General features: G+C 55.3%; 1 protein-coding gene across 1 annotated transcript in view; it reads right to left on the bottom strand.

The window, feature by feature from the left end:
* ITPK1 (inositol-tetrakisphosphate 1-kinase) overlaps nt 1–26,271 on the bottom strand; it is a 162,101-nt gene that overhangs the window by 37,443 nt on the left and 98,387 nt on the right. The window contains exon 5 of the mRNA XM_082647731.1: nt 8,460–8,577. Within this exon, the coding sequence (XP_082503857.1) occupies nt 8,460–8,577 (118 nt within the window). The remainder of the gene's footprint in view (nt 1–8,459; nt 8,578–26,271) is intronic.

The raw sequence follows: 26,271 nt of genomic DNA, 5'->3' as shown, positions 1-26,271 counted from the left end.
ACAAACAACCTGCAGCCCAGCTCTAGGTGGACGGAGTCCACAGATGGACAACCAGACTGGATCCTGAGCCAGGAACAGGGTAGCAGTGGGACAGCTGCGAAATTGTTTAATAACCGTATTGCTATTGATGTGAATTTCCTGGCTTAGAGAACTATAAACTGTCACACAAGATGTTGACACTGGACGCAGCTGTGCAAAGGTATACAGACGGGCACTTTGTGTAGCATTTTTTGCACCTTTTTTGGGTAAGTTTAAAATTACTTAAAAATAACAATTATACTAAAAAAATTGTATACAGTCAGCCCTTTGTATCCACGGAGTTCAACCAACCACGAATAGAAAATATTCAGGAAAAAAAATTCCATTAAGTTCCAAAAAGCAAAACTTGAATTTGTCATGTGCCAGCAAATATTTACACAGCATTTTATTGTATTTACATCTATTTACATATAATTTGCATTGCATTGGGTATTAGAAGTAATCTAGAGATGATTTAAAGTATATAGGCTGGGACTTCCCTCGTGGCACAGTGGTTAAGAATCCACCTGCCAATGCAGGGGACACGGGTTCTAGCCCTGGTCTGGGAAGATCCCACATGCCGCGGAGCAACTAAGCCCGTGTGCCACAACTACTGAGCCTGTGCTCTAGAGTCCGCAAGCCACAACTACTGAGGCTGCGTGCCGCAACTACTGAAGCCCGTGCACCTAGAGCCCATGCTCCGCAACAAGCCACCACAATGAGAAGCACACACACTGCAACGAAGAGTAGCCCCCGCTCGCTGCAACTAGAGAAAGCCCATGTGCAGCAACAAAGACCCAATGCAGCCAAAAATAAATACATACATACATACATAAATTTATAAAATGCTATAAAAAAATAAAGTATACAGGAGGATGTGCGTAGATTCTGTGCAAACGCTACGCCGTCTTATGTAAGGGACTCCAGCATCCTGAGTTCGGTATCCATGGGGGGTCCTGGAACCAATCCATCACAGATATGAGGAATGCTAATGTGAACTTTACAATAAATCCATAAAACTGATATAATTAAAAATAAACACACATGATGCATTTCAAACATGGGTGTGGGTGCTCAGGAAGGATGGATGGAGAGGGGAGTGCTGTCCAAGGGGCCTGGTCACAGGGTCACAGAGGTCACGATCAAGGATGCCAGCATGGATTTGGTGCTAAAAAGAATCTCAGGAACCCAGGACTCATAGGGTCACAACACACCACGTGTGGTCTGAAACACCACAACCCAGTGTCACCCAGGAGAATTACCATCTATTGAGTATTTATGCCTTAAATGCATAACCACGTTTAATCCTTACAACAACGCTGTGAGGAAGGGGCTGCTATCATTATTCCCATTATACAGATAGGAAAGCTGAGGCTCCGCGGTGCAGTTAAATAATTGGCCTAAATGCACACAGCCAGGCCAGTCCAGATTCACTACAGCACCGTTTCTGTAGAAAAGACTACTGCAGAGGCGTGTGTCCCCTGGACTGAGCTGGAGGCACAGAGTGGCCAATGGCCAGTCCTCCCACCTCCCTGGGCCTCTCTCCTCATCTTTAAGATACGGAGAACAGTTTGGGGGCATCAAGAGCTCAAGATCTCTTTCGGGGGCTTTCCTGGTGGTGCAGTGGTTGAGAGTCCGTCTGCCGATGCAGGGGACGCGGGTTCGTGCCCCGGTCCGGGAAGATCCCACATGCCGCGGAGCGGCTGTCCCCGTGAGCCATGGCCGCTGAGCCTGCGCGTCCGGAGCCTGTGCTCTGCAACGGGAGAGGCCACAACAGTGAGAGGCAAAAAAAAAAAAAGAAAAAAAAAATCTTTCAGCTGGAAAGACACTAGGTGGGTCTTACATTCACACTGAAGTGTAAGTGACTGGTGTCTAGCACTTTCTGATCAACCTTGACCAACAGGTGTGTTTGAGCATCCGTCTGCCCTATCATGTCCCGGGGAAGAGATGCTGAGATATCTCACCTGGGCACTGGGAGACTGCGTGTGAAGGGGGAAGAAGGCTCTGGGGACCTCGAGTCTGCAGGGGTCAGTCAACTCAACAAGGGGAAAGGGAGCCAGAGGTCACAAAGACAGCGTCTGGCTCACCTACTGGCCCAGGTCAGCCTTGCCCAGGCAGGGGCTGCAGGGACAGGCCTGGAGGAGCCATCAGGGCCTGGGTTGGTGCGGGGGGTCACTCGGGAGTGCCTCCTGAGAGGGTGGGTCTGTGGGTCAGGAGGAAACAGGGGTTCCCAGCAGGGTCTGTGTAAGGCGCCGGCCAGGCCCGAGCATCTCCGTGTGCCAGCAGATGAGCAGGAAGTCTGGCATCTCGTCCAGAGCCTCTCTTTTCTCAACTGAAAAAGGGGATCATTACAGCCCCCTCGGGAGGGTTAGCAACAAGGGGAGGAGAAGCCGCCCACCCAGGGCCAGGCCGGCCCTACGTGCTCTCCTCACGACACCCTGGGCGAGGGCGTTTACCTCCTCCGTGCAGGTGACAGATGGGAGACTCGCCAGGGCTCAGGACTGACTCAGGCCCCGGGGCAGGGCCAGGTTCAGGACCAGCTGCCTCCTAACGTTGACACGGGGCCCACCTCGGCCTGGCCGACAGGCGGTGCTCCACTACCACCCTGCTCTGCAGACCCCGCACCTCCATCTGGACGCGGGGTCTCTGCCTACATGGCTGGAAGTGGCTGACGTGGGAACGAGGACAATGTTTCTCCCAAACGCCCCAAAGTCCTGGAGTGGAATCAGGCACGGAGCACCCAGGCAAAGGCCCCCGCCTCCCTGTCAGCCCACGGGGCCCGAGCCTCTTCCGTGGCCACCCGCTCCGACAGTGTGTCCAGGCCTGGCCTGGTGCCGGTCCTCCCTCACACCTGATCCCTCGGCCCCGTGACGTGGGCAGGCTGACACCCGGGGAGCCCCAGGGCCGGTAGGTGCCACAGGGGCCAACTCCTCACAGGCCCACCCGACAGGTGTGCGAAGCACCGTCCTGGTGGGTTACTCCAAAACTCCAGCCTCCTGCACAAAATCGGAGCTGGAAGCTAATCCTGACTCGGGGGGCTACACCCCTCTCCTCTTTGTCCTCCGAGACTCCAGGCCCTGCTACTAACTACCAGCTTCGGCCACGTGCCTCCCACGCAAACCCAGGGCATCCTGTGGGACGAAGGGGAGGAGCTGAGAGCACCGGGCGCCCAACTCTGGGCCACACCTGCTGCAGTGGACAGGGCCAGACCTTCCCCACACCTCCCCCGAGGTGATGATAACCGCGCATCATAGATGAGCAAACGACTCCGAGAGGGCCAGTGACTGCCCAGGCCGCACCAGTGGGGCTGGGATTTCAGCCCAGGCTTGTCAGGGCCGAAGCCTGCTCTCTTCCATTACAATGTACCGCTGTTCTCAAAAGGGACAGGACTTTTGTTTCCTCAATAACCACACGGGGCAGAGACTCCATGACTGAAGCAGAGATCTTGTCTGGACAATGCCATCGCCTGGACAGCAGAGGGCACCCGGGGGCAGTGCCAGCTGGCGGAGCAAGAGCAGCAGGGCCGGAGCCCACACTGCATCCATTGTGGCCTCGACCCCTCCTCGTCAGGCCGGGAGCCGGATTCGGGAACCACTGGCTAAGAACCCACCCAGATGGCGTGGGTTCAAACCCCAGCTCTGCCCCTAGTAGCGCTGCAGCCTTAACCAACTAGATTCAATGGATACAGCATCCGCACCGCTACGGGGTGGTGACAGTACCGCCCGTCTCACAGGGTCATGGTGAGGATTAAACCAGCTAACACAGTGCTTGGCATGCAGTCGGGGTGCCCCCTGAGCGCTGACAAAGCGGCCCTAGAGGAACGGTGACCTGCAGGCACCACAACACTGGGGACACGGGCGGACCTGGGGCCCAGGCCTTGACTCCAAGGCCCCTCCCGCTCTCTCCTCTCCCACCCACGGCCCTCCGCAGCTCACCAAGGGCGGACAGCCGGCCCCCACCTCTGAGTGAGACCCCCCAACTCGACCACACACCCCCACCCCGCGGCGGCTGCTGTGCGGGGATCGTGTCTCCCAGGCTCTGCGGAATGTCATTTTCTCTTTGCTTGGTGTCTGGATTACTCCATTTCAATCCAGCCTCCAAACGGCCTGCAAGCTGAGCCCTGATTAAACTCCCAGAAAACCACAGGCAGAGGCGCTCGATCTGCGGTGTGCACCCCCCGTCCCCAGGGAGGCCCGGCGTCCGGACGGCCATCTGTCACCCCCAGAGCGCATGTGTGGGAGCTGCCGGGGCAGCCACACCTCATCGGCAGCCGTCTTGGAAGGGCCTCTGAGCCCTTTGCCCTGTGGCCTGAGACCCTCCACCACCTGCTGCCCCCAGGGCCAAGGACACAAACCCACAATCTCCAATCACAGCCCGGCTTTCTCGCCCATCGCTCCGACCATTTCAGGAGTCGGCTAGAGCCTTGCCCAGGATCACTTGTCCCAGGGCGGCAGAGCCAGGCCTTGGTCTCGGGGCTTCCACCTCAAAACCCCGGCCCTATGCGGAAAGCAGGTGCCCACGAGAGAAGAGGCCTGCAGATGCGTGTCCAGCAATCTCGGCTGGTGACGCAGCCTCCCGCTGCCCGCAAGCCGGCAGCAGGCAGTGTTCAACTTCTGGGAGGCTCCTGTACTTGGTTTGAACTGGATCCAGGTTTAGTGCCATCTCTGCCTCTGGCTAAAGGGTGTGGGTGCAGCCCCACCCAGAAGCAATCACCTGTTAGGGAAACCTGGGGCCCAGGCACTCTGGGTGGATCACTCCGTCAGCCTACTGACCTCATGTCGTATGAGCTGTTATGTGGAAGGAACGTGCTGCTGAGGCCACCCACCCTGGCCAGCTGGAAGGGGAAAGGTCATTCCAAGAGCCATTCACCCATGGATGCCGCAGGCAGGAACCCACTCCCCGGAGGGGAAGGCGGACAGCTAGTTGTGCCCCAAACTCATCCTCCCTGTTCTGCCATGGTGATGGGGCTCCCAAATGTTAGCTGGCCACATGGTTGCCCAGAATAAAGACCACTTTCCCCGATTCCCTTGCAGCTCAGTTTGTAACTCGGTTCTGACCACTGAGGTATGAAAGAACATTACTGTAGCTTCCAGAATTTTTCCTTAGAAGATACCCAGGGCTATTTCCCTTTGCTCCCTTTTTCTTAGTCCCCTCTCCATCCTAATGTCTAGACTGTAGATGTGGTGGTGAGAGTTTCAGCACCACCTCGGACCAGGAGGGCCACGCCAGAAGCAACGAGCTGGGGGAAGCCTAGGTGCCCGCCGTCGCTCGCCAGCACCGGCCAGCCTTCCTCTGGGCTTTTACGCGAGAGAGAAACGAAGTCCATCTCATTTCATCCACCCTCCAGGTCTCTGCTATGGCAGCAACTTTGTCAGCGGGTTTCAGGCTGACACGTCTGCAGCTGGAAGGACCCTGCCTCCCCTCCAGGCTCTGAATTAGGAAAAGATAAGCTCTGGGAGCGTGCAACTGAGATGGCGCCAACCACACAGAGCCGCCCAGGTCCTCAGACAGGTGAGGCTGGAAGCTCCGGGCAGCAGGCCTCACCTGTCCCCCACAGCTGATGCTCTGTGCAGCGATGGATGGCCCGAGCGTGGACCCTCGGTCCAAGGGCTCTGCCTGTTAGCCCCGGGAGACCCTCCCCGTGTGTCACAGCCCACCAGCCCACCCCCAGTGCAGAGCAGGGAGCCCTGTCACCTCCCTGCAGCAGCCTCGCCCACTGCCCTGTCTTCTGTGCAGCCACCAAGGCTCTCTGAGGACAGGGAGAGCCACGCTGGCACAGGGGTGGCAACAGCTCCAGGAGTTTCTGCCAAGCCCCTTCTCCCAACACAAAAGCGGTGTCACCTGGACTGCTGTACCTGAGGAGCTGAAAGGGTAATTACGGCCCTTTACAGCAGGACTAACAGGGCTGCGAGCCTCCAGGAATCGCAGGAGTGCGGCAGGGGAGCGCCAGGGATGCGCTTCCCAGAGCAGGTTCTCTGTATCTGCGCCGAGCAGTCTGGCCTCTGGGAGGATGGGAGGTGGGAGCCAGCAGTGCTTCCGCATGTACCGCCCCGGGTGGGCAGGAAAAGGCTCCAGGAAGTCCCAGCCTCTGCCTGCGCTCCTGGAAGAATACCAGCCCGGCTCGGCGTGCACGATAAGGAAAGCCCAGGGTGCAGCGGTCACGGCCCACCCACACAATTCCTGCTGGCCCAGGACCAAGCCGGGCTTGAGAGTTTGGTCAACAAGTTCTCACTGGGCCCCCTAGCAGGCAGCCCCTGAGCTGACCTCAGCTGGGTTGGAGCTGAGTGGGGTCTGTCTGTGTCCCCGCTGGGGGCCAGTCACCAGCCCCTCACACCTGTGGCTGGGTGGGAGGTCACCCTCACAACAGTAACGACCATCAAAATCTACCTCTAGGCCGCGTCTGCACTGCCTGTCTGAAATGTACTCTCATCTCCTCACTCACCAGCTCCCATACCTTCAAAGGCTGCTCTCGAATGGAGTTCCCAACTGCCCAAGGTGTTCGAAGTCCCCCCTCTGACCGATGGTCTGCAAGTCCACACAAGCACCCCACTTCAGCTCCCTCCCTGCTTCATTCACACCCCCGGCCTGTCTGGGAGGCTTTCGCCCCCTCAGTACTCACCCCCCAGCGACAACCCTGCTGCCTGTGCGCCCTGCAGTCCAGCCCGCTGAACACGCATGCTCACGCTCTAGGCCTGAGCTCACCCTTGATCCCAGCCCTGGTTCTCTACCCATGAAAATGGAGACAGATTCCAAGATCCAATCCAGATGCCTCAGCGCTTTCCAGGGTAAAGTGCTGAGCAGGAACAGTGGCTCCCACTCCTGGGTGACCCCATACTGTCATCTCCTGTCCCTTCGCAGATAGTTGGCATCTAACACACACACTTCCTGGGAAAAGGTGGATTTCCTTTCCAGAACCAATGTTCCGCCAAAACATCACTATAGATCTTCCTTCTCATCTGGGGGTTCTGGTTCAACCCAGGGAAGGAATGCAAAGGGAACGGAAGCTGACACGGTCACTGACCACTCCAGACCCAAGGATGGGAGGATGCTGGCATGCTGAAAAACGCTGCCTGCTTTGGGGCCCCCCAAGAATGTCATGTCCATGTTGTCTCCTGGTGATGGCCAGGCGCCCAGGGCAAAATGCCTCAAGACCTCTTCCAGGACAGCCAGGTCCACCAGCCAGCTCTTGCACAGGGCAGGTTCCTTAGAGAACCAAGCACTCACCAATTCTCCTGACCAGGGTCCATGACTGCATCCACGCCAGGTGCTTGCTAGATCCGGGGCCCTCTGACTATGGACATGAAAGTCAAGCTTAGGGGTTAGGAGCTGGGGAGCCTGAGTCAGAGAGACGTGGCTAGATTCTAGCTCTGCAGCTTACAGGCTTGGGTGATGCTGGCGTACCTGTTAACCTCTCAGAGCCTCCTGTGCAAAACAGGGAGGACGGATGATCTGGCCCACCTTTATAAAGAAGCACCAGAAGAGAGACTGTAAGAAGAAGGCTGAGCCCGGTGCTGGGCACACAGCACGTACCCAGTAAATCCTGCGCTCATTATCCCCATGCTGGTCCTGTGAGGCAAAGCACCCACTGGTCCAACCATCACGTGAACAACACCTGGGCCAAGTCACCATCCAGGTCAGGGCTCAAGGCAGCCCCTTTAGGTCACACACATGTGGCCTGGATGGCAGGAACAAGGGCTGCCTCTCCTGCCTCTAGGATGGATTCTCACGCAGCCCCAAGGCCCAGGCAAAGCACTTTCTCTTAAAGTGAAACAAGAACTCTCAGCAGGGAACGCCTGGACCAGGGGGCAGAGCTAGGAGGTTACTGTGAACGTGAATCTTTCCAAAAAGCCCTTCTCACATAAACAAACACCTTGGAAAGGCAGCCCGACTTCTCTGGAGCTGCCCTGCCCTGGGACGTGGGGAGGATGAGTCTTCAGGGGCAGGGGCCCGCAGCTGGCAGGAGACGTTCCTGCAGCTGAGAGGGGGGCTCCCGCCTGCGAGAACAGAGCGTACCCCGCAAGGTCCAGCCGCCACATTACATATCTCCACGTGTTTGATCAAAGGCCCTTCAATTTCTCTGTCTCTTTCGCCCGGTTACGTAACTCCACTCGCCCGCCTGCCGCTGAGCTATTCTACACGCACTTCTGCTCTCTAACCACTGTCTTATCTGGATACTTCATCAGCACTCGTGGGTTTAAGACAACAAAACTTGAAGTGGTTGGAGCCAGTCTCCCAAAGAGAGCACCCTAGGACTTTTACTTCCTAACTCTGCTGGCCACAGAGGGAGAAGGAAAGGCCCTCCCCAGAACGTACAGCTGCTTCCTGTGTCAAAGTGCTTAAAAAGACCGGACCCCCGTCCCTCCTCCCACCCCACGCAACGACCACCTTGTGTCCACGAGCTGGGCCGACTGCCACGGAGGCTGAGCCACTCACGTCCGTACCTTTCATGTAGGCCTCGATCTTCCGGATGAGCTCATAGGACTTGGACCGGTCAAGCAGGGTTCTGATGGCGGGAAGGGGGTCCAGGACAATGGTCTCAGGGTGGGCATCAATGTATTCCTGAGAGGAAAGAACACTCCTTCCGGTTAGAGAGGGAAGACTGACGCTGAAACGAGGGTGACAAGCAAGACTGCATCCCGCGCGCCATCCCCACACCCATCTCTCTGTTCTCCATCCCCCCACCAGCCCTGACCTCTGGCTGAGGCAACACCTGGTCTCAGGAAACTGCCTCTACCCACTCAGCCCCACTGGGATCACGTGACTTTGGTCAGGCCAATCAGCACGTTCCACCTCCTGGGGCTGCTGGCTCAGGAGAGGACATGTGACCCGAGTCCATTCAATCAGAGGCAGGCTCAGCGCTGTTGTTGGAAATGCTGGGACAGGAGCACTGTCCCTCCCTGAGGACAAGAGGAAGCTAGGAGACCGGGCAGCTGGGAGCAGTCATCCTGGGATCTGAAGGAGAGAGAGCTGATGGAGTCCAAAGTGAGAAAACAGAGCCGAGAAAAGGAGAACAACTCGGTTCTGGTCAGCTGGTTCAACTCCTGGATAAAGCCTCACCTAAAACCCAATCTGCTCCACGGCTGGATTTGCTCAGTGAGTGGCCAGCACCCTGCGCTGAGAAGGGTTCTGAGGCAGGGCTGGGGAGAGTGGGATGCCAGGATTCAGTAGATCTGTGGGAAGGTGATGAGACACTCGCCATGGGGCAGCCACCCGGCCTGCAGGTGCTCACTCCAGTAAGTGCTTATTAATACCCAGTAGCTTCATGGTAGACCATGGAAATGCAAGCAGAACTACGATAAGGTTAGTCTTTAAGGAAGTTACAATCTTCTTGGGGAAATAACGTTAAGGCACATGAGGAACAAGAAACCATTATTTGCAATGTAATTCAACAGAAGACAGAGCAAGATGTGTCCAGGAAAAGAACTCAGGGATCTTGGGCCGCCATGAGACACCTCTGTGACTCCAAGAGCTCCAAGTCACAACAGGGGGCTAGAGCAGACTGTCAGGAAGACGAAGTAAATGAGACCATCCCTCTGGCTCTAAAACTCCATGGTTCTATGGACACAAATGGGGGATGCTGGAACAGGAGAGGGGCTCAGAGACAAGGCTGGGTGTAGGGAAGGCCATTCACTAGCTGTTGTTACTGTGGGTTGAACTGTGCACACCCACCCCCGGATCTGTTCAAGTCCTAACCCCGGGTCCCTGTGAACATGACCTTATTTGGAAATGTCCTTACAGATGGAATCGAGTTAACATGCGGTTATACAGGATTAGGATGGACTCTCATCCATTGACCGGTATCTTCAAGACGAGGAAAATCTGGACACAGAGACACACAGGGAGAAGGCTGTGGGAAGATGAAGACGGTGACCGAGCTCAGCTACAAGGCAAGGATGGCCAAGGACCACCGGCCACCAGCAGATTCCCCCTCAGTCTCCAGAAGGAACCAATCCTGCAGACACCTTGATTTTAGACTTCCGGCCTCCTTAACCGTGAGAGAATGAATGTCTGTTGTTTTAGGCCACTTAGTTTGTGGAACTTTGTTACGGGAGCCCCAGGGAATAAATACACCAGCTTAATTCACCCCTCCCCGCCCATTCCACAAGATCTGTCAGCAAGGTCAGCAGAGGCCAGGAGCAAAAGCTATAATGCTTCTCTTCTAGTAAACCTTATCAGAAAAAAGAACGCTCCATTTGGGATTTTTTTTCCCCTGGTGAACCTATTTTGGTTCCTAGTAATCATTTTTAAGAGCTCTCAACACAAAAGCCAGAGATTCATATCTACCTCTCTGAAATCTGTTCCTGCCTTATGTTTCATACCAAAGTAGCTGGTTATGAGCTTATTGGTGTCTTTTTCTCTGGATGTTTAAAAGAAGTCTCCGTCCCTGAGGGGTGGCCAGTGCACGCATCTGGGGAGGCCTTCTTCCCGTCCTCACACCTGTAAACGCCACAGGGCCTACACGCTCTCGCCGCAGAAGGTCTTCTCCCAGCACGTGCATCTGCAGACCCAAATGCAGAACAGAAGCTGCCTTCGCGACTTCCTCCTCCTCCTGAGAGCCTGGCCCGCTGCCCTGCTCGTATAGAACAAGCAGGCAGCCGATGCAGGAGGGCCCACGTCTGGCACCCCCAGGGGACGTGGGAACGAGGTGAGAGATGTCTGTAAGGAAGGTCTATCCAAGGATATAACTTGGATAGGTTCTCTCTCCTACAGCCTCACTTCAGGGTACCGAACCTCTCTGCTGTGGGCTCCCCAGAGGCAACTCTCCCCATCGGCACTGTTCCTTTACCGGAGCTTGTTCCTTTGAACCAGATCTACACTGCCACAAGAGCATGTCGTTCGTGAGACACCAAGATCGACATATACGACTGAAATCATGTTAATGTCCTCATGTTAAAAGGTCATCCACTCAACAAACTTCACAGCATCCACAGCACTCAGGGCATCGTGCAGGGTGCAAACAACACTGGACGAATGACAGCCTTCTAGGTTTTCCCCTACCGGATCTGGCCAATGAATTCACGTTCTGGGCTATGAATTGAAAGACTGCAATGCCCTCACCACCCACTGCCAGGAAGCAGTGCAGTTCAGAGGGAAGAACAAGGGACTGAGAGTCAAGAAACCCAGTCTCAGGGCTTCCCTGGTGGCGCAGTGGTTGAGAGTCCGCCTGCCGATGCAGGGGACATGGGTTCGTGCCCCGGTCCGGGAAGATCCCACATGCCGCAGAGCGGCTGGGCCCGTGCGCCATGGCCGCTGAGCCTGCGCGTCCGGAGCCTGTGCTCCGCAACGGGAGAGGCCACAACAATGAGAGGCCCGCGTACTGCAAAAAAAAAAAAAAAAAAAAGAAAGAAAGAAAAGAAGAAACCCAGTCTCCCGCTGTGATCACCTTCTGCTGTCACCTCGGGTGAGCCATTGGGTTTCTCTCGTCTCGGTTTCCTTGTCTGTGAGTTGCGAGTATAAGTTGGAGAAACCTAGGAGGAGTGTTTAGGAGACACACTTCAAGGCCACACACATGGGGCTGTTCTAGAACAGGACGGGCAGCCACCGGTAGAGGCATTACAGGTAATGGCAGGGACACACACAAGCTCACTGCTTTCCTTCAAAAGGAAGGCGACATCAGAGACGTTGCTTCGACGGGCTGGCCCAATTCTCCCCCAGCCACCGAGGTCCAGTACACCACGACCCGCCCTCAGATGTCCCCACCGCAGTACCGAGAAGAATGTCCACATGGTTGGCAGATAACACAAAGCTGGTTCTGGTTCCACTTTTGTGCATTAGGGCAGCGGCCTTTATTGAGAGAACGCAGACTCATTAAGACGTGAATTGAAGCCAAAGAAGCTAGAAGAAACCAAAGGAGGGAAGATGTGACAAGCAGGCACCAACAAGCTTTTGACCCGGGATGAAAGCATCAGAATTAACAGAGGAATTATTCCTAAACATGATCTCTTTTGGGACGAGGACGGAGAGGGCAAAGAAAGAGTTTTTCCAATCGCCCCATCATCCTCAAGCGGGTTTTCTTCCGAGCCTTTCAGTTTATCTATTGTATCGCAGGCTTCATGCATTTTCCACAGGTCTCTTAGAATTGCCAAACAAATTGCTGGAAGGGTGAGAGCCCTGTTACCGTTTTATCACCACTCGAGGAAGAAAGGCCCAAACCGTCTCCATGGCAAACGGTAAACACATGTTCTGTTAGACAGCCTGCCTCGAAACACCTAGAAAGGGATCCTGGAAGTTCACAAGGAAGAGTCTGGCTTTAAGCAGCTAAAGCAAGGGAAACGCAGAGATATATGGCTCGGGGTCAGCAGGGCCAGGAAGAAGTCTAGAGAATACTGACAAAGGAGCACAGATGGGCCAGGTGCCCCCGCCCCCGAAGGCCCATGGGGTGATGACGCCAAGAGGGGGCACCGGGCCCTCTGCTGGGCTGGGGAGGAGTGGGCAGGGGTCAAGTTTTCCCCACTGAGAATCTGAGCCGAATGAGAGATGAACCGAGATGAACATGAGAGATACCATTTCCTCTGCAGTTCCATGTATGGCCAGGAAAGGAGAAGGAGTGGGACAAAAGGATTTGCTCTCAGCTAATAGAAAATGCAGGTGGGAGTCCCAAGTTCAAATCCTGCCTCTGCCACCTTATGTCTGTGAAGAAGAAACTGGAATTAATCTCTGACATTTCATTTCCTGTGTGTAAACGTACATTGTGAATAAAACCTATCTCAGGGAGCTGCCATGGACAACGAGATGACAGTGACAGATATGAAAAGAGTTGGTAGTGGGAGTTCCCTGGTGGTCTAATGGTTAGGACTCAGCTCTTTCTTTTTTCTTTTAAGGTGTTGGGGGTAGGAATTTATTAATTAATTAATTTTATTTTTTTGCTGTGTTGGGTCTTCGTTTCTCTGCGAGGGCTTTCTCTAGTTGTGGCAAGCGGAGGCCACTCTTCATCGCAGTGTGCGGGCCTCTCACCATCGCGGCCTCTCTCATTGCAGAGCACAGGCTCCAGACGCGCAGGCTCAGCAGCTGTGGCTCACGGGCCTAGTTGCTCCGCGGCATGAGGGATCCTCCCAGACCAGGGCTCGAACCCGTGTCCCCTGCATTAGCAGGCAGACTCTCAACCACCGCGCCACCAGGGAAGCCCCAGGACTCAGCTCTTTCACGGCCATGGCCCCGGTTCAATCCCTGGTTGGGGAACTGAGATCCTGAAAGCTGCACGGTGCAGCCAAAATAAATTTTGAAAAAAGAAAGAAAAAAAAAAAAGAGAAGAGTTGGTAGATACAAAAGCAAAAAGGATTCTCATGGTTCTACAGCACACAGACCCTTAGGGCCCAACCCGACCTAAGATCTCTGAGCCCGCTGCCTGGCAGACAGGGGGGCGGGTCACCTCTGCACTTGCGGGGAGCAACCGGAGCATGACACGGTCCCCGGCCCAGCAAGCAACCCTCTGCAGACAGCTCAGGTCCTGACAGAGCCCAGCTGCAGCTGGCCAGCCCGCTCCTCACAGGGAAGCAGGAAAGGCACCCAGCATCCACCCCCCGGATCCTCAGGAGGTAACAGGGCTCTGGCCCACTCCCCCAAAACACCGCAGGTCTCTTTCTAGGAAGTGGTAGCACAGGGAACTATATTCAATATCCTGTGATAGACCATAATGGAAAAGAATACTAAAGGATGTATATATATGTGCAACTGAATCGCTTTGCTGTACAGCAGAGATCAACAAATTGTAAATCAACTTACACTTCCATTAAAAAAAAAAGGGATGACTCATTTTTCAGAGATGTGTACTAAAACAATTTACAGATTAAATATGATGTCTAGCATCTGCTTCACAATAACCGGGCACAGGGAAAGAAGTAGGTGAGGGGGCTTCCCTGGTGGCGCAGTGGTTGAGAGTCCACCTGCAGGGGACACGGGTTCGTGCCCCGGTCTGGGAAGATCCCACGTGCCGCGGAGCGGCTGGGCCCGTGAGCCATGGCCGCTGAGCCTGCGCGTCCGGAGCCTGTGCTCTGCAACGGGAGAGGCCACAACAGTGAGAGGCCCGCATACCGCAAAAAAAAAAAAAAAAAAAAAAGAAGAAGAAGTAGGTGAGGCACAGGTGAAAGCACAGCGGCCACGAGCTGCTGACTCGTGAAGCTGGGTGACGTACGGGGAGTGCATTGCAGCATCCTCTCAAGCATTTTTAAATTTCCCAAAACAAAAAGTTTGGGGGGAAATGGAGGGAGTGGGGAAAGTAATGAGGTCCTCCCTTTCTTCAACTCCCTGCACCCACAATTGTGCCAGAAATGAGTCCGAACAGCAACACTATCTTTCAGGAAGGAGCAGGAGGCCGCCACCCAGATGGGAAACACAATGAGAGTTACTCATGGTAAAGATGATAATAAATAATCATAATTGATAATAATTTACAATAGCAGCAGCTACCATTTACCCAGGACTGGCTACACGCACGCCACTGGGTAAAGCGGTGGGCAAGTACTATTTCTTTTAACATAAAAATCCTATGAGGTAAGAGCTAAAACTATAAATCTCTTAGAAGAACACACTGGTGTAAATCTTTGTGACCTTGGATTAGACAATGGTTTCTTAGGCATGATACCAAAAGTACAAGCAAGAAAAAATAGGTAAACCGGCCAGCATTAACAGCAGGCGCTTATGTGGGTCCAGGATGCCACCTGCCTTGGACCTGGTGCTCTGGAGTGAGGGAGTGCCCGGGCACAGCCTCACCTCATCACGCTCGGGACCCAGCAGCTGGAAGGCTGCCTGCTGGGACGTGTGCCCCTGAGAGCCCAGCCGGGCAGCGCCTAGCCTCTAACCCTGACGGCAGGACTGGGAATTCAGGTTTGATGGACGGCTCTGGAAATCTACGCCTCTGGAGGAAGGCGAGCTAGGATGGAGGAAGGGCCACCACACAGAGTGCTGGGAGCCCCATCTCCTCTCTGGGTCTCAGCTTCCTCTTCTGCCAAGTGAAGGCCATTGCTGGGAAGAGGTCTCACGCGTAGGAAGGAGTTGGAGGCCACCAGACCCGCGTAAATTCCTGCTTTCCCCACTTGCTATGTGGGGCCTCTGTAAGCTTCAGTCCTCATCTGTCCACAACTCAGTAGGGCAGGTCTAGAATAGGAAACAGAGGACCGAAGCCTGGGGCCAGCGGTGGGAGGAGGATGGAGAGGCTGGGAGCTGCCTGGACCTCCCACGAACGAGCAGAGTCTCCTACTGGGTCTCTGGGTGGCCGGTTGTTTGAAAGATGGCTTCGTGGGTTCACATCCAGCAGGCGCTTATGCAAGCCCCAGAGCGGAAGCGAGCCTGATGCCCTGTTCTTGGGGTGCTGTCAGTCTCCGGCGGAGGCAGGGCAGGGAACAGCACGGCGAATGCTAACAAGGGGCACGTGCAGGGCTGGGTGAGCTCAGCACCAGCTCCCTGCCAAGCATTCTGCGCGTTAACCTGCAGCCTGGAGGGAGAATTTCACCAAAATCCTGCTGGCCAGGACCAGTGGCGGGGGGTGGGGACCAGGTTGGAAGCCATTCATGGAATAGGGAATTGACGGCGCCCAGTTTATTGGAGAAGGTCCATCTCTTGGTTTGGTAACTGGCTTCCTTCCCTCCAGTGGCCCTGTTCCCCACCCCGGGAAGAGAATGTCACGGGGCAGGACAGGAGCTCTGCACTAGTAGGAAGGGAGCCCACTGCCCAAGGCTGAGGAAGGAGAGGAAAAGGGCAGGGCAGAGCCAGGCAGGGCTGGGCTGGGCCGGGCTCAGGGGAGCGGCACTGCTCTACTGCTTCATCGGGTGCTCGGTACACGGTGTATCTGTGTGTAGCAAAAATTCATCAAGCTATTCACAATATGCACACTTTTCTCTGTATATATTATACTTCAATTTAAAAAAAAAAAAAAAAGGTGGGCACGGAGAGAAAGCGAGCACTGGACTAAACAGCAAGGCCCTGGGTTGCAGTCCCTGCTCTGCAGTGTGGCCTGCCTTGTGCTTACCCGGTCCGGGACTCCAGCCTCCCATGTGGAGTGGATCAAAAGTAGAAAACGGGGCCTTTCCCTGGTGGCGCAGTGGTTGAGAGTCCGCCTGCCGATGCAGGGGACGCGGGTTCGTGCCCAGGTCCGGGAAGATCCCACATGCCGCGGAGCGGCTGGGCCCGTGAGCCATGGCCACTGAGTCTGCGCGTCTGGAGCCTGTGCTCCGCAACGGGAGAGTCCACAGCAGTGAGAGGCCCGCGTACCACCAAAAAATAAATAAATAAAGTGGAAAACGGGGCCCAATTCCACCATGACCACCTCCACGGCCCTGGGAGCCACCACCACCGATCACGGCGGCGATCACTTGGGAATTACAACCACCTTTTGTGCTAAATACCCCAATGGGACTTCAGAATCCTGATTATCACTTGGTTCTAGAAGTAGAGAAGCATGGGCACTCAAGATGAACCCCACACACCACGCACAGAACTCTCCAAGAAGGTTCCCAGAAGCCCACGAATCAGGGTGTTTCAGTTAACACTCAGCCACCAGGCGCGTGCTGAGGAAGAACTCAAATGACTTCCTGTAGCTGTTAAAAATGACTCGTGGGGGCTTTCACAGGAAAGGGGGTGACCTGGGGCTTACTCAGCATAATCTCACTCCTTCTGGCTCTTCCTGAGAGCATGACCGGCACCCAGAGCGTTCAGCTGATGGCACAAAGGCTGGCCTTTTAACGAGCTCCTTCCACACCAAGTGGGAGGTGAAAGCCGGGAAGCTTCTAGTTCCTCAAGTCTTGACACCATGATGGAGGTCCTGGCAAGATGCTAGGATGTGTTACTATTATTGATAATTACGACAGTAATAATGATAGCAGCTAACTTTTCCTAAACGCTCACCAAGTGCAGGACGATGTCCTACACCTGCAGCAACTGACACTATATTCCTCACAACAACCCTATATAGTAAGTCCTATTAGCAGCCCCATTTGATAGACAGAGAAACTCAGGCTCAGAGAACCTCAGTACGTTGCCCAGGCTCCCCCAGCTAGGAGGTAGCCGGGATGGGACCTGAGCCCACACCATCTGGCTCCAGAGCCCTCTAGTTTGTAGTCAGTGAAACAGGCATAGCAAACCTGGGTAAAAAGAAAAGCATCTCAATTCTAGCTCTAGCCAGGATCACTCAGGTTCATTCTTTAAAAAAAAATTTTTTTTTAAATTTTCCATTAGCTATTTATTTACATAAAACAAAAAAGACTGGGTACTTTTACGTGGGCACACAGTTACCATGTGGTGATGCTGAACCTTTCCTTAAGCACCAAGTGATGGAGGTTTAGTGGAATGAAAACTATACTGGGAATCAGAAGCCTTAGAAGCTTAGAATCTTGGTGCCACTAAATAATTTTGTGACGTGAAAAAAATTTACATTTTCTCAGATCTAAAAACCTTCTTTTAAAACTTATGTTAAAAGGGAAAAAAGTAAGCCTTTCTCATGTTCTGCCAGGCCAAGTCTTTAGCCTAGAGGCCTTTAGCCTGATGGTTCAGCCCGTGAGGCCAGGCACACTGCGCCTGGTGGCAGCACAAGGAAAAGCAAAAAAAAAGGAAAGGCTGCAGGCCCATCTGCTTCTCCCATCACCCCAGGGTCTGCATCCCGCTTCACTCTTCACTCAAAGGCCCCCAGGGACCACCACACTGGGCCAGTCTGCATCTGTCCCCGATCTGGGATCAAGACAAACTAACACAACTGAAGACAGACACTTCTCAGGAGAGCACACAAATGGCATGGCCGGACGCCGGAGTCCACAGCGGCCTCTGGGAGGAGGATCCACGTGGCGTCAAGGGAAGGACGCGTGCCCGACGCACAGAAGGGCCACTGTGGACACTGCTGGGTGAAGGAATGGGCCCCGTGGAGGGAGGATTAACACTGCAGCAGTGTCGCCAGCGATCCCACCTTCAGAGGCACAGTATATGCTTCTGCCGAGAGCGAGACCGGTCGCTGGGAGGGCAGCCGCAGGTGAGGATGAGGTCATGAGCCGGGCTGAGCAGAGTTTTCCGGGTGGACAACTAACAAATCTTCTGGGCAGACCACCGAAGCCTGTAATCAACTGAGGCCAGGACCCAATGTCTCTGAGTCAAAGCCTTCCTGGCACCACTCAGAATACCTGCCTGTTCATTAGAGCTCACAGAAAACCACACACCGTGGACAGTCCTGAGGAACCCACACTAGGCCCGAGAGCCTTGATGTAACAGTGCGCCAGGCAGCCACAGCCCTAGCTAAACCCTGCCACCCGTGGCTGTTCAAGAATCATAGGCTGAGGGTCTAAAGAGGCAGCCAGCTCTGGCATAGGGCTGCACCTGGAGATTCCTGCGGCTAAACCTTGAGAGCAGGCTCCCAGGAGCCAAGAGAAGGTTGTGGCACCATCCAGTACATACTAGGGGCAGGACCGCTGAGTCCAGCCACACAAGGAGCCGTCTGCAGCCTAGTGAGCTGTTCAGCGTGCAACCTGTGTAACTGTCCCTGACAGCCAGCCAGCCAAGGCTTCTGCCTTCCCATCACTGGCAGACCAGCCCTTTCAGGCCAGCTGCAGCACCAGGGTAGTCCGGACCCCAGCACCAGGACCCTGAGGCACTGTGAAAGTTAAGGCAAAGGCAGAGTCTAGAAATCTGGGTTCAAGTCCTGGAATCACCATTAGCTTTACGTGTACTTCTGAAGGTCACAAGTTATTTGTATCTCAGTTTTCTCGTCTATAAACAAGAGAGTCAGAATAATGTATTTTTAACATCCTTTCTGACTTTTAGGTTCTAGGATTCTTTGATTCTGTGACATGATAAACAAAGAAAGAAAGCTCTTTGGGCCTGATGGAGCCAGACTGCTACATGGGAGCCCAGGGCCTGCTGCCCTCATGCAGGTGCACAGCACTGTGACTGCACAGGACAACTCTGGCAGGGGGGTAGGACACAGCAGAGGGAAGAAGGCCAGCAGGACGGGCGCACGCGTGACAGATAATGGCTCCATGTCGGGGACAGACACCCACTCACTAGCCCAACCAAGCCCATACGCACCCTGAGACTGTCCTTTGCAGTCACCAGATGACTCTCCAGCCCTCACAGACTCAGCCTGGCAAGTTAGGCGGCTTGTCCTCACCTACTGCCGCTTCTCTAACTCTCCTCAAATGGCTCCCAGCGAGAGTGGGGGCTTCCCCACCCAGCAGATGCCTTGGTCTTAATCAACCCTCGTTTGTATTCCAGAGAGATCTCAGGTGTCTGTGCCCCCAGCCTGAGGCCTCCCAGACAGCATGAGACCAGGGAGGGTGAGAGCCCGTGATGGGTGTGTCTGTGTGTTTGGGAGGGAGGGGGTCACCTCTTCAGCCTCAGAGCGGCCACATCCCACCCACCCTCACTGGGGGCTCGTAAGTGGACAGAGATGCGGGGGTGACTGGTGATAACAGAGTAGGGCAGGGTTGCCACATGGGGGAGCGGGTGGGAGAGCGGGGAAGAGGAGGGGAGAGAGGGTTTCTGGAAGCCAATGACCTTGAGCCACAAAGGGTCACAGGCATGGGACGCGTGAAAAGACATTCCAAAGACAGAGGCATGGGGGGAGGGGCCCGCGTGGCTAGGTGGACGTAGGTGAAGACAGGCGGGAGAGGCAGCTGGAGACAGACCAGCCAAGGGGCTTGGACTTGATCCTAAAGCAATAGGGTCCTGAGGCGGGGAGGGACGAGCCAGCTCTGAGTTTGGCGGTGACCCGTCTAGAGGTGTGCAAGGCTAAGGGGCCAAGCTTGGAAGGGACGAGGCCTGGGCAGCGCGTCAGGCGCAGTGCCGGCCTTGGGGGCACGTGCGCCGGGCTTCGCAGTTCAGGAAGGACAGAGATGCCGCCCAACCTTTGGCACGATGCTGTCTCTGATCCGGCAGAGCTGCTGAAAGGAAAAGGACGATGCAATTTGCCCCTCGGCCTATTTTGCTTTTCAGACCCGTTATTTAAACCCACGAGCTCAGGCCCGGGGGGTCAGGCCCTTGTAGCACAGGGAGTACAGAGGAGAAAGGTAGGGTGTGCACGAGCACCAGACAGGAGCAAGGTGGCCCAGACACTGCCCCTCCCAGGGCCCTGAGTGCCCCACGGAAAAAAACAACAGGATGAGGAGGTGATTGCTAGGGTCCCGGCACTCTCCGATTCTCTGCAACTTGGCCAAATTCAACCGATTAGAAACACCTCCCAAAGTGGTGGGACGTGGGCCAGCACTTGCTTGGAGGGAGTGTTATTGGCCCAACTTCTATGGAGAGAAATTGGGCAACAGCCAAAATTAAGACTACATAAATTCAGCATTTCTATTTCTAGGTATTTATCCCACATAATTCCATACACGTGCACACAAAGATATAGGTACAAAGATACTTAATTGCTGCAGCATGTTTCTGAAACATGATCAGAAACATGATCCTAAGTGTCTATCAGTAGAGAAATGGTTAAGAAAAGGATTTAAGGCCATTTAACAGAATACTATGCAGCCATTAAAAAGAATAAGGCAGCATGAAGGAAGGACTGATATGAAATCATTTCCAAGAAAGATCACACAGAATAATGGCTTTGTGTGAGGACGGGAAGACCGTCTTTGCTCATGTACACGGAACTCACCTAAAAAGGCTCTAGGCTGCTGCAACCATGGCTGCCCCCAACACGGGGATGCGCTAGACGGGCAGCAGGGGTGGGAAAAGGCTCCTTGAATTTGCTGCATGTGCATGTGTTACCTACGTCAGACGGCAGAGAGCCAGACGGAGGGGACATGGGCAAGGCCATGCCTACGGAATCCACCAGAACCACAGTGCATGAATAGGCTGGTTAAACTCACTGTCCCGGGGGCAGAAGGTGGGAGAAACACTGGAGCGTTTGGGGAGCTTCCTGGGAGCAGAACGTCAGCAGTAACGCCCCACTGTCCCTGCGGGTGAACAAAAGTCACAGAACCAGGGGTTCAGAAGAGACAAGAAGAGGTTGGAGCACCCAGGCGCCAGGCTCTAGAATGAACTGGATGCGATCTGCGCCACTGACGGAGCAGAGGGAAACCCCTTCCAGATGGGGGGTGGGGGGAGGGAAGCAGAGCACCTGTGGAGGCGGGGCTGGGCCCCAGCATCCTGGGTGTGTGACTTGCACACCCGCCCCAGTGTGCCCGGGTCACAGGCACCCCCATCCCATCTCCAGGCCGGATGCCACCCATGACTGTCCATCCGCCTGAGTCATCTTCCCAGACGGTCTGCGGTGACACGCGTCTCGCTCAGCCATCTAGGAGAGAAAACCGGGGTCCCCGTGGGGACGACACACTGTGGTTGACAGAGCTCACAATAAGTCCATGAAGAAAAGCAATCCCATCAAAGTGTAACCCCGAACGCTGAGGAAGAGGGGGCGGGGAGGAAACGGAACACTTTACCATCTGAGACAACAAACACCTTCTCCCCCGCTTCCAGGCCCCCGACGAGAACAATACCTCCCTTTCTGTCCCCAGACCTCAGCACCAAACTTACGTGTTCTCCACCTCCCGTCAGCGGGAGGCTGGCAAGGTGCCCGGCCAGGCTGAGCACCTGACAAATGTCACATGCCCTGTCACACTGCCACAGCACTGGTCAGGTCCTCAGGCAAACAGAGACCTCGGCCACACACCTCCAGGACCGGGGAGGGATCTGCGGGGCTGGGTGCCAGCCAGGAGAAGGCATCTCCTCACCAGCTGACACTAAACCAGGACAGGCTGGCCTTTCCACTCAGGGGTCACTGTCGGGACCGGAGGGGGTCCCAGTGGTTATGTGACCAGCTGTCACAGCCAACAGCTGAGCGAAGTGAGAAGTGGACAGGGGCTGCCTGGTCCCAGCAGCTCGGTTCCGCCCCGGCTCAGCAGCAGCCCCTCACTCCTTAAGCACCGGTCTTAACCATGCGCGCCTTCTCCACACACCTGTCCAGGTGAGCCTGGGGAGTGGCCCCTGCCTGCAGGCTGCTTCCCAGGACCCCGGCCACAGGCCGGCTCTGCCCGCCCAGCCGGGGCCACAGCCCTCCAGCCGGAGTCAGACTCCCAGTTCCCAGAGCAAGCGCAGGCGCCCGCTCCTGCCCTGCTGGGTGAGCAAGGCTACAGCCAGGACTTGGGGCACCCCAGCGCCGCTGGCGGGGAGAGAGGAGCCGTCTGGAGCCACAGCAGAGTTCGCAGCGTGCCGCTGAACTCTGGGACGCGGGGCCACTTGGGCCGGGGGAGGCCTGGGCGCCTCACCCCTGCACGAGGCCACCCCGCCTTCCCAGCCTCTGGCTGCAGCAGAACAGAGAACAGAGACAGCTACTGCTGCCGGCCGTGACCCTGGCAATGACCCCTAGTGCTGCGACAACTGTCTCGCTTCCTGCTGCACACCCACCCTCAGCCCTCTTCGAAGTGGCAGCCAGCGCACCCTCGGTCCGCACATTCTCCCGCCGCTGCTGCGCTCAGCTGCACCAGCCCGTTCCAGGTCCGCAGGCCTCTGCGCCCGTCTCGCCAAGGGGCCTGGCAGACGTAGCCCCTCGCCTGCTTCACTCCCGCCCCCTGCTCACTAGGCCTTTTAGGCCTGGCTCAAGTGTCACCTCCTCAGAGAGGTGATAACACCCTCCCTGTTACCACAGGTCTTGATTTTTCTTCTTCCTAGAACTTACCATAAATGGAGACTATGGTGCTTTTCCTCCATTTACTTGTGTCTTCTTAGCATCAACCCTGCCTCCCCTATAGCAACACACACACCCACACACTCACACACACCCTCACTCACACCCACACATACCCTCACTCACACCCACCCACCCACACCCTCACACACACACACTCCGTGGGGAAAGGGCTGCATCCACCTGACCTGTCTTATTTTTTGTATCTGCGATGTCTTTTAGGATTCCTGGCACACAGCAAGTGCTCAATTAAGACTTGTGGAATGAATGACACAGTGGTTATTTGACAAATGATCTCATGGATCAATGGAGAGACTGCGAGATACTGGCCAGGTCAGGGGCTAGAAGCCAGGGAGTGTGTGAGGCCTGAGGCAGGGGGCATGGACCCCAGCCAGCATGGGAGGGGCTCACAGAAGGTCCTCGTGGCTCACTCTGTCCGTCTCCAGAGGACGGAGGTCAGCGGAGGCCCAGCCCGTGGCCCACCAGAGCAGCTTTACTCTCGGCTGGTGAGAGACTTTGTGATTTATTACACAAAGTCAAAAGAAACCACATGGGCCTTTATCGTGGGCACACAGACCACATGGGTGGCACAGAAGCAAGTCAGGAAGTCATGGCCCCAAAGAGGCCAGGAGGAGAGTGGAAGACACCTTCCTGCCGTAGATGTTCCTGAAATAAAGAACCCACGGGACTACAGACCTCTTGGTGGGGGTTCCCAATCTCCAAAACCCAGATACTGGTACTCGAGGAGCCCAACACGTCCACAGGGCCGAACTCAGGAACCCTGAAATGTGTATACACAGGTTTTCCCTATGACTTTGGGAAAATGTATTAGTAGCAAACATGAGTATTGCTAAAACCCAGAAGACCTCCAACCCTGAGCTGCGAAATGGTGACTGTCCACGCACACACACAGAGGGACCACGGCCAGCACGCCGGGTGAGCTCAGGCTTTCGCGTGGCCGTCCCTCCCACCGCCCCACCCAGTGCTGTACAAAGTCCATCTCTGCTCTGGGCAGGTAACAGGCAGGGTCATAGAGCTGTGCATCTTCCTGGGGGGCTGGCCTCCCCCGCCACAGGGAAAGGCCCTGCAGACACTCAATGGCCCTAAATGGCCCCAAGCTCCCTGGGGCAGAATGAGAGATTCAGCCACTGCCCGCTGGCCTGGCCTGGACGCACAATGGGTGGACTGTGCGGCCACTTCCGCCACGGGAGGAGGGGCCTCGTGACCCAGGGCAGCAGTCATGGGGAGGCTGACCTCACAGCCTCCCGGGACAGGATCTGTCCTCGGGCCAGGGCCACCAGATCTGCCCGGCTCTGCCTCCCCTCGCCTCTGCCGGCCAACATTTTATCATCGTGTGGCACCACCGATGTCAGAGCAATGCTAGACAGGGACCGGGAATCACTGGCTCTCAACCCTCCAGGGTCCGTCCACTGCCGGCCAAAGCCCCTCTGAAGCATATCTGAAAAGAGCAGAAGCCGCCTTCTTACTGATTGGCTGTAGGCAAGTGATTTAACTTCCTTGGGCCTCAGTTTTGTCACCTAAAAAAATGGGGAAGTGATTCCATTTTTCCCATGGATTGATATATAAGTATCCAATGAGACAGATACAAGATGTGGAGTGCCCAAGACAGAGAGGGCCACTTGGGATGTGCTCGGGAAACGGTGGCCTCTCCCGTGGCTCCATGGTGACGGCCTGAATCATTCCCTGGTGCTCAGGGCTCTGACCCCCGTCCAGAAGGCCCACATGCCATCAGGCACTGCCCCCAAGACAGACAGAAACTCACTTAACTTTTGATAGGTTTAGATGTCATCTTCTTAATCAGATTAGAAAGCCTCCAACAACAAAAACTGTTGTTTCTTCTCCTTGCCCTCTGCGCCTACAGCACACAGGACAGAGCCCCATGCTGACAGCTGCTCAGTAAACATCTGAGGTCGACAGGGTTTGAGTCAACACAGCTGGGAAATCATTTCGGAGCCAGAGGGGTCTCGGAGTAAAACGGAGCTGTGGTCTTGGAGGTGATCACCGCTGTTCACGGCAATGGCCTTTGGGGTTGGGTACCACTGCTCTCAATGCCACCGTCTTCTGCTGGCATCCTGGTGTGTTCCTGGCATGGCAGGCGGGGAAACCGAGGCCCAGGTAGGTGAGCTGGTGAGCGGTGGAGCCAGGCAACAGTATCCAAAGTCCCCCTGAAGGCCACCCGGCCCTGCCTCTAAGGACAGTCCATATTTCCACCCCCCTGTCACAGAGGACAACTCTCACTTGGGGACACTTTCATAATCACTGTCTCACTGACTTCTCTAAGCACTCTCAAGTTGGCTGCAACCGACAGTCACAGATAAGGCTGCTGGACTATCGTCATGGTATGAGAACAAGCTGACACAAGAGTGGTCACTAAGTGCTCCAGCTGGGCAGAGTGTTTTACACGTGTTCTCACACGCCAGGCGCTAACAGTAAGAGTGGTGAACGCTTGCACGCACTCGTGGCCGAGGGCATCCTGCATGTTAACTTGTTGAAGCGTCCTTTATATTTTTTATAAGAAAAGGGCCCTGTGTATTGCTGTTCACCATGTTCGGCTCCCCGGCCTGCAGGCAGCTCCTACTTCCCTGATCCCTGCCTGGAGGACCCGTGTGCCCACTGAAATGTTAGGAGTCCCCAGCTTGTGTCACTTTGGGGCAGAAGCTAAGAGCCAGGACGAGCTTCACTGAGGTCTCTTCCCTCGGCCACCAGGACCCGTCAGCAGCTGCCCGTCATCCGGGTCCCAGACGTGCAGCAGAGCTCAGCCAGCCCTCAGAGGGTGTGCGGTACAGGGCAGAAGGAGGCCTGTGCTGGGCCCCGGGAGCTGCTCGTTACTGCGGCGCGGCCGAGCCAGTCCCCACAGAATGGAGAGGGAGGGGTCTTGACAGTCACCCCCTCCGACGTCCTCCAGCATCTCAGGAGGACACTGGAGCCTGCAGCTACACCGCCAGGGAGCGGTGGGCCACATGCGGCCCGCTTCCTGCCCCGGGGCCGGGCCCCAGCAGATTCTCAACTCACGCCTCGAGGATCACCAGTGCTCTGAGGGCTGGACACGTGTTAACATACTCAGTCCCCCCACAGTCCTGGGAGGTGTGGACGATGGCTGTCCACTTTTTATAGATGAGGGAACTGAGCACATGCCAAAGGCCAGCCAGCAAGCAGTGGGGAGGCCAGCTCTGAGGCCAGGCAAGGGCACCAGTTATCAGCGCTCCTAACCACCCTGCTGTGGGCGCCCAACAGTCTGGAGGAGGAAAAAGGCAAATCTGAGGGCTCTAGACATTTGCACACAAAGTATAAGGAGGGCTCCAAGGAAGATATACAAGTGTTCGACAGACACGCAGAAAAATGCCTGACATCATTGGCTGCCAGGGAAATTTTAAACCAATTCAAAACTACAAGATACCATTGCACACCCCTAGGATGGCTAAAATCAAAGTCAGATACGTGTTGGCAAGGATGTAGAGAGACTGGAACCTTTATATGGGGTGGGGATCTAAAATGGTACAGCCACCAGGGAAAATAGTCTGGCGGTTCCTCAACCGACCACCGGCCCCAGCAATTCCACTCCTGGGTGTATACCCCAGAGAAATGAAAACACACGTATGCATAAAAACATGCGCATGAGGGCTTCCCTG

The sequence above is a fragment of the Grampus griseus genome (genome assembly GCF_964374135.1).
Source record: "Grampus griseus genome assembly, chromosome: 2".
Taxonomy (NCBI): domain Eukaryota; kingdom Metazoa; phylum Chordata; class Mammalia; order Artiodactyla; family Delphinidae; genus Grampus; species Grampus griseus.
Note: the sequence above shows the minus strand (reverse complement) of the source record. Positions and strands in the feature narration are given on the sequence as shown.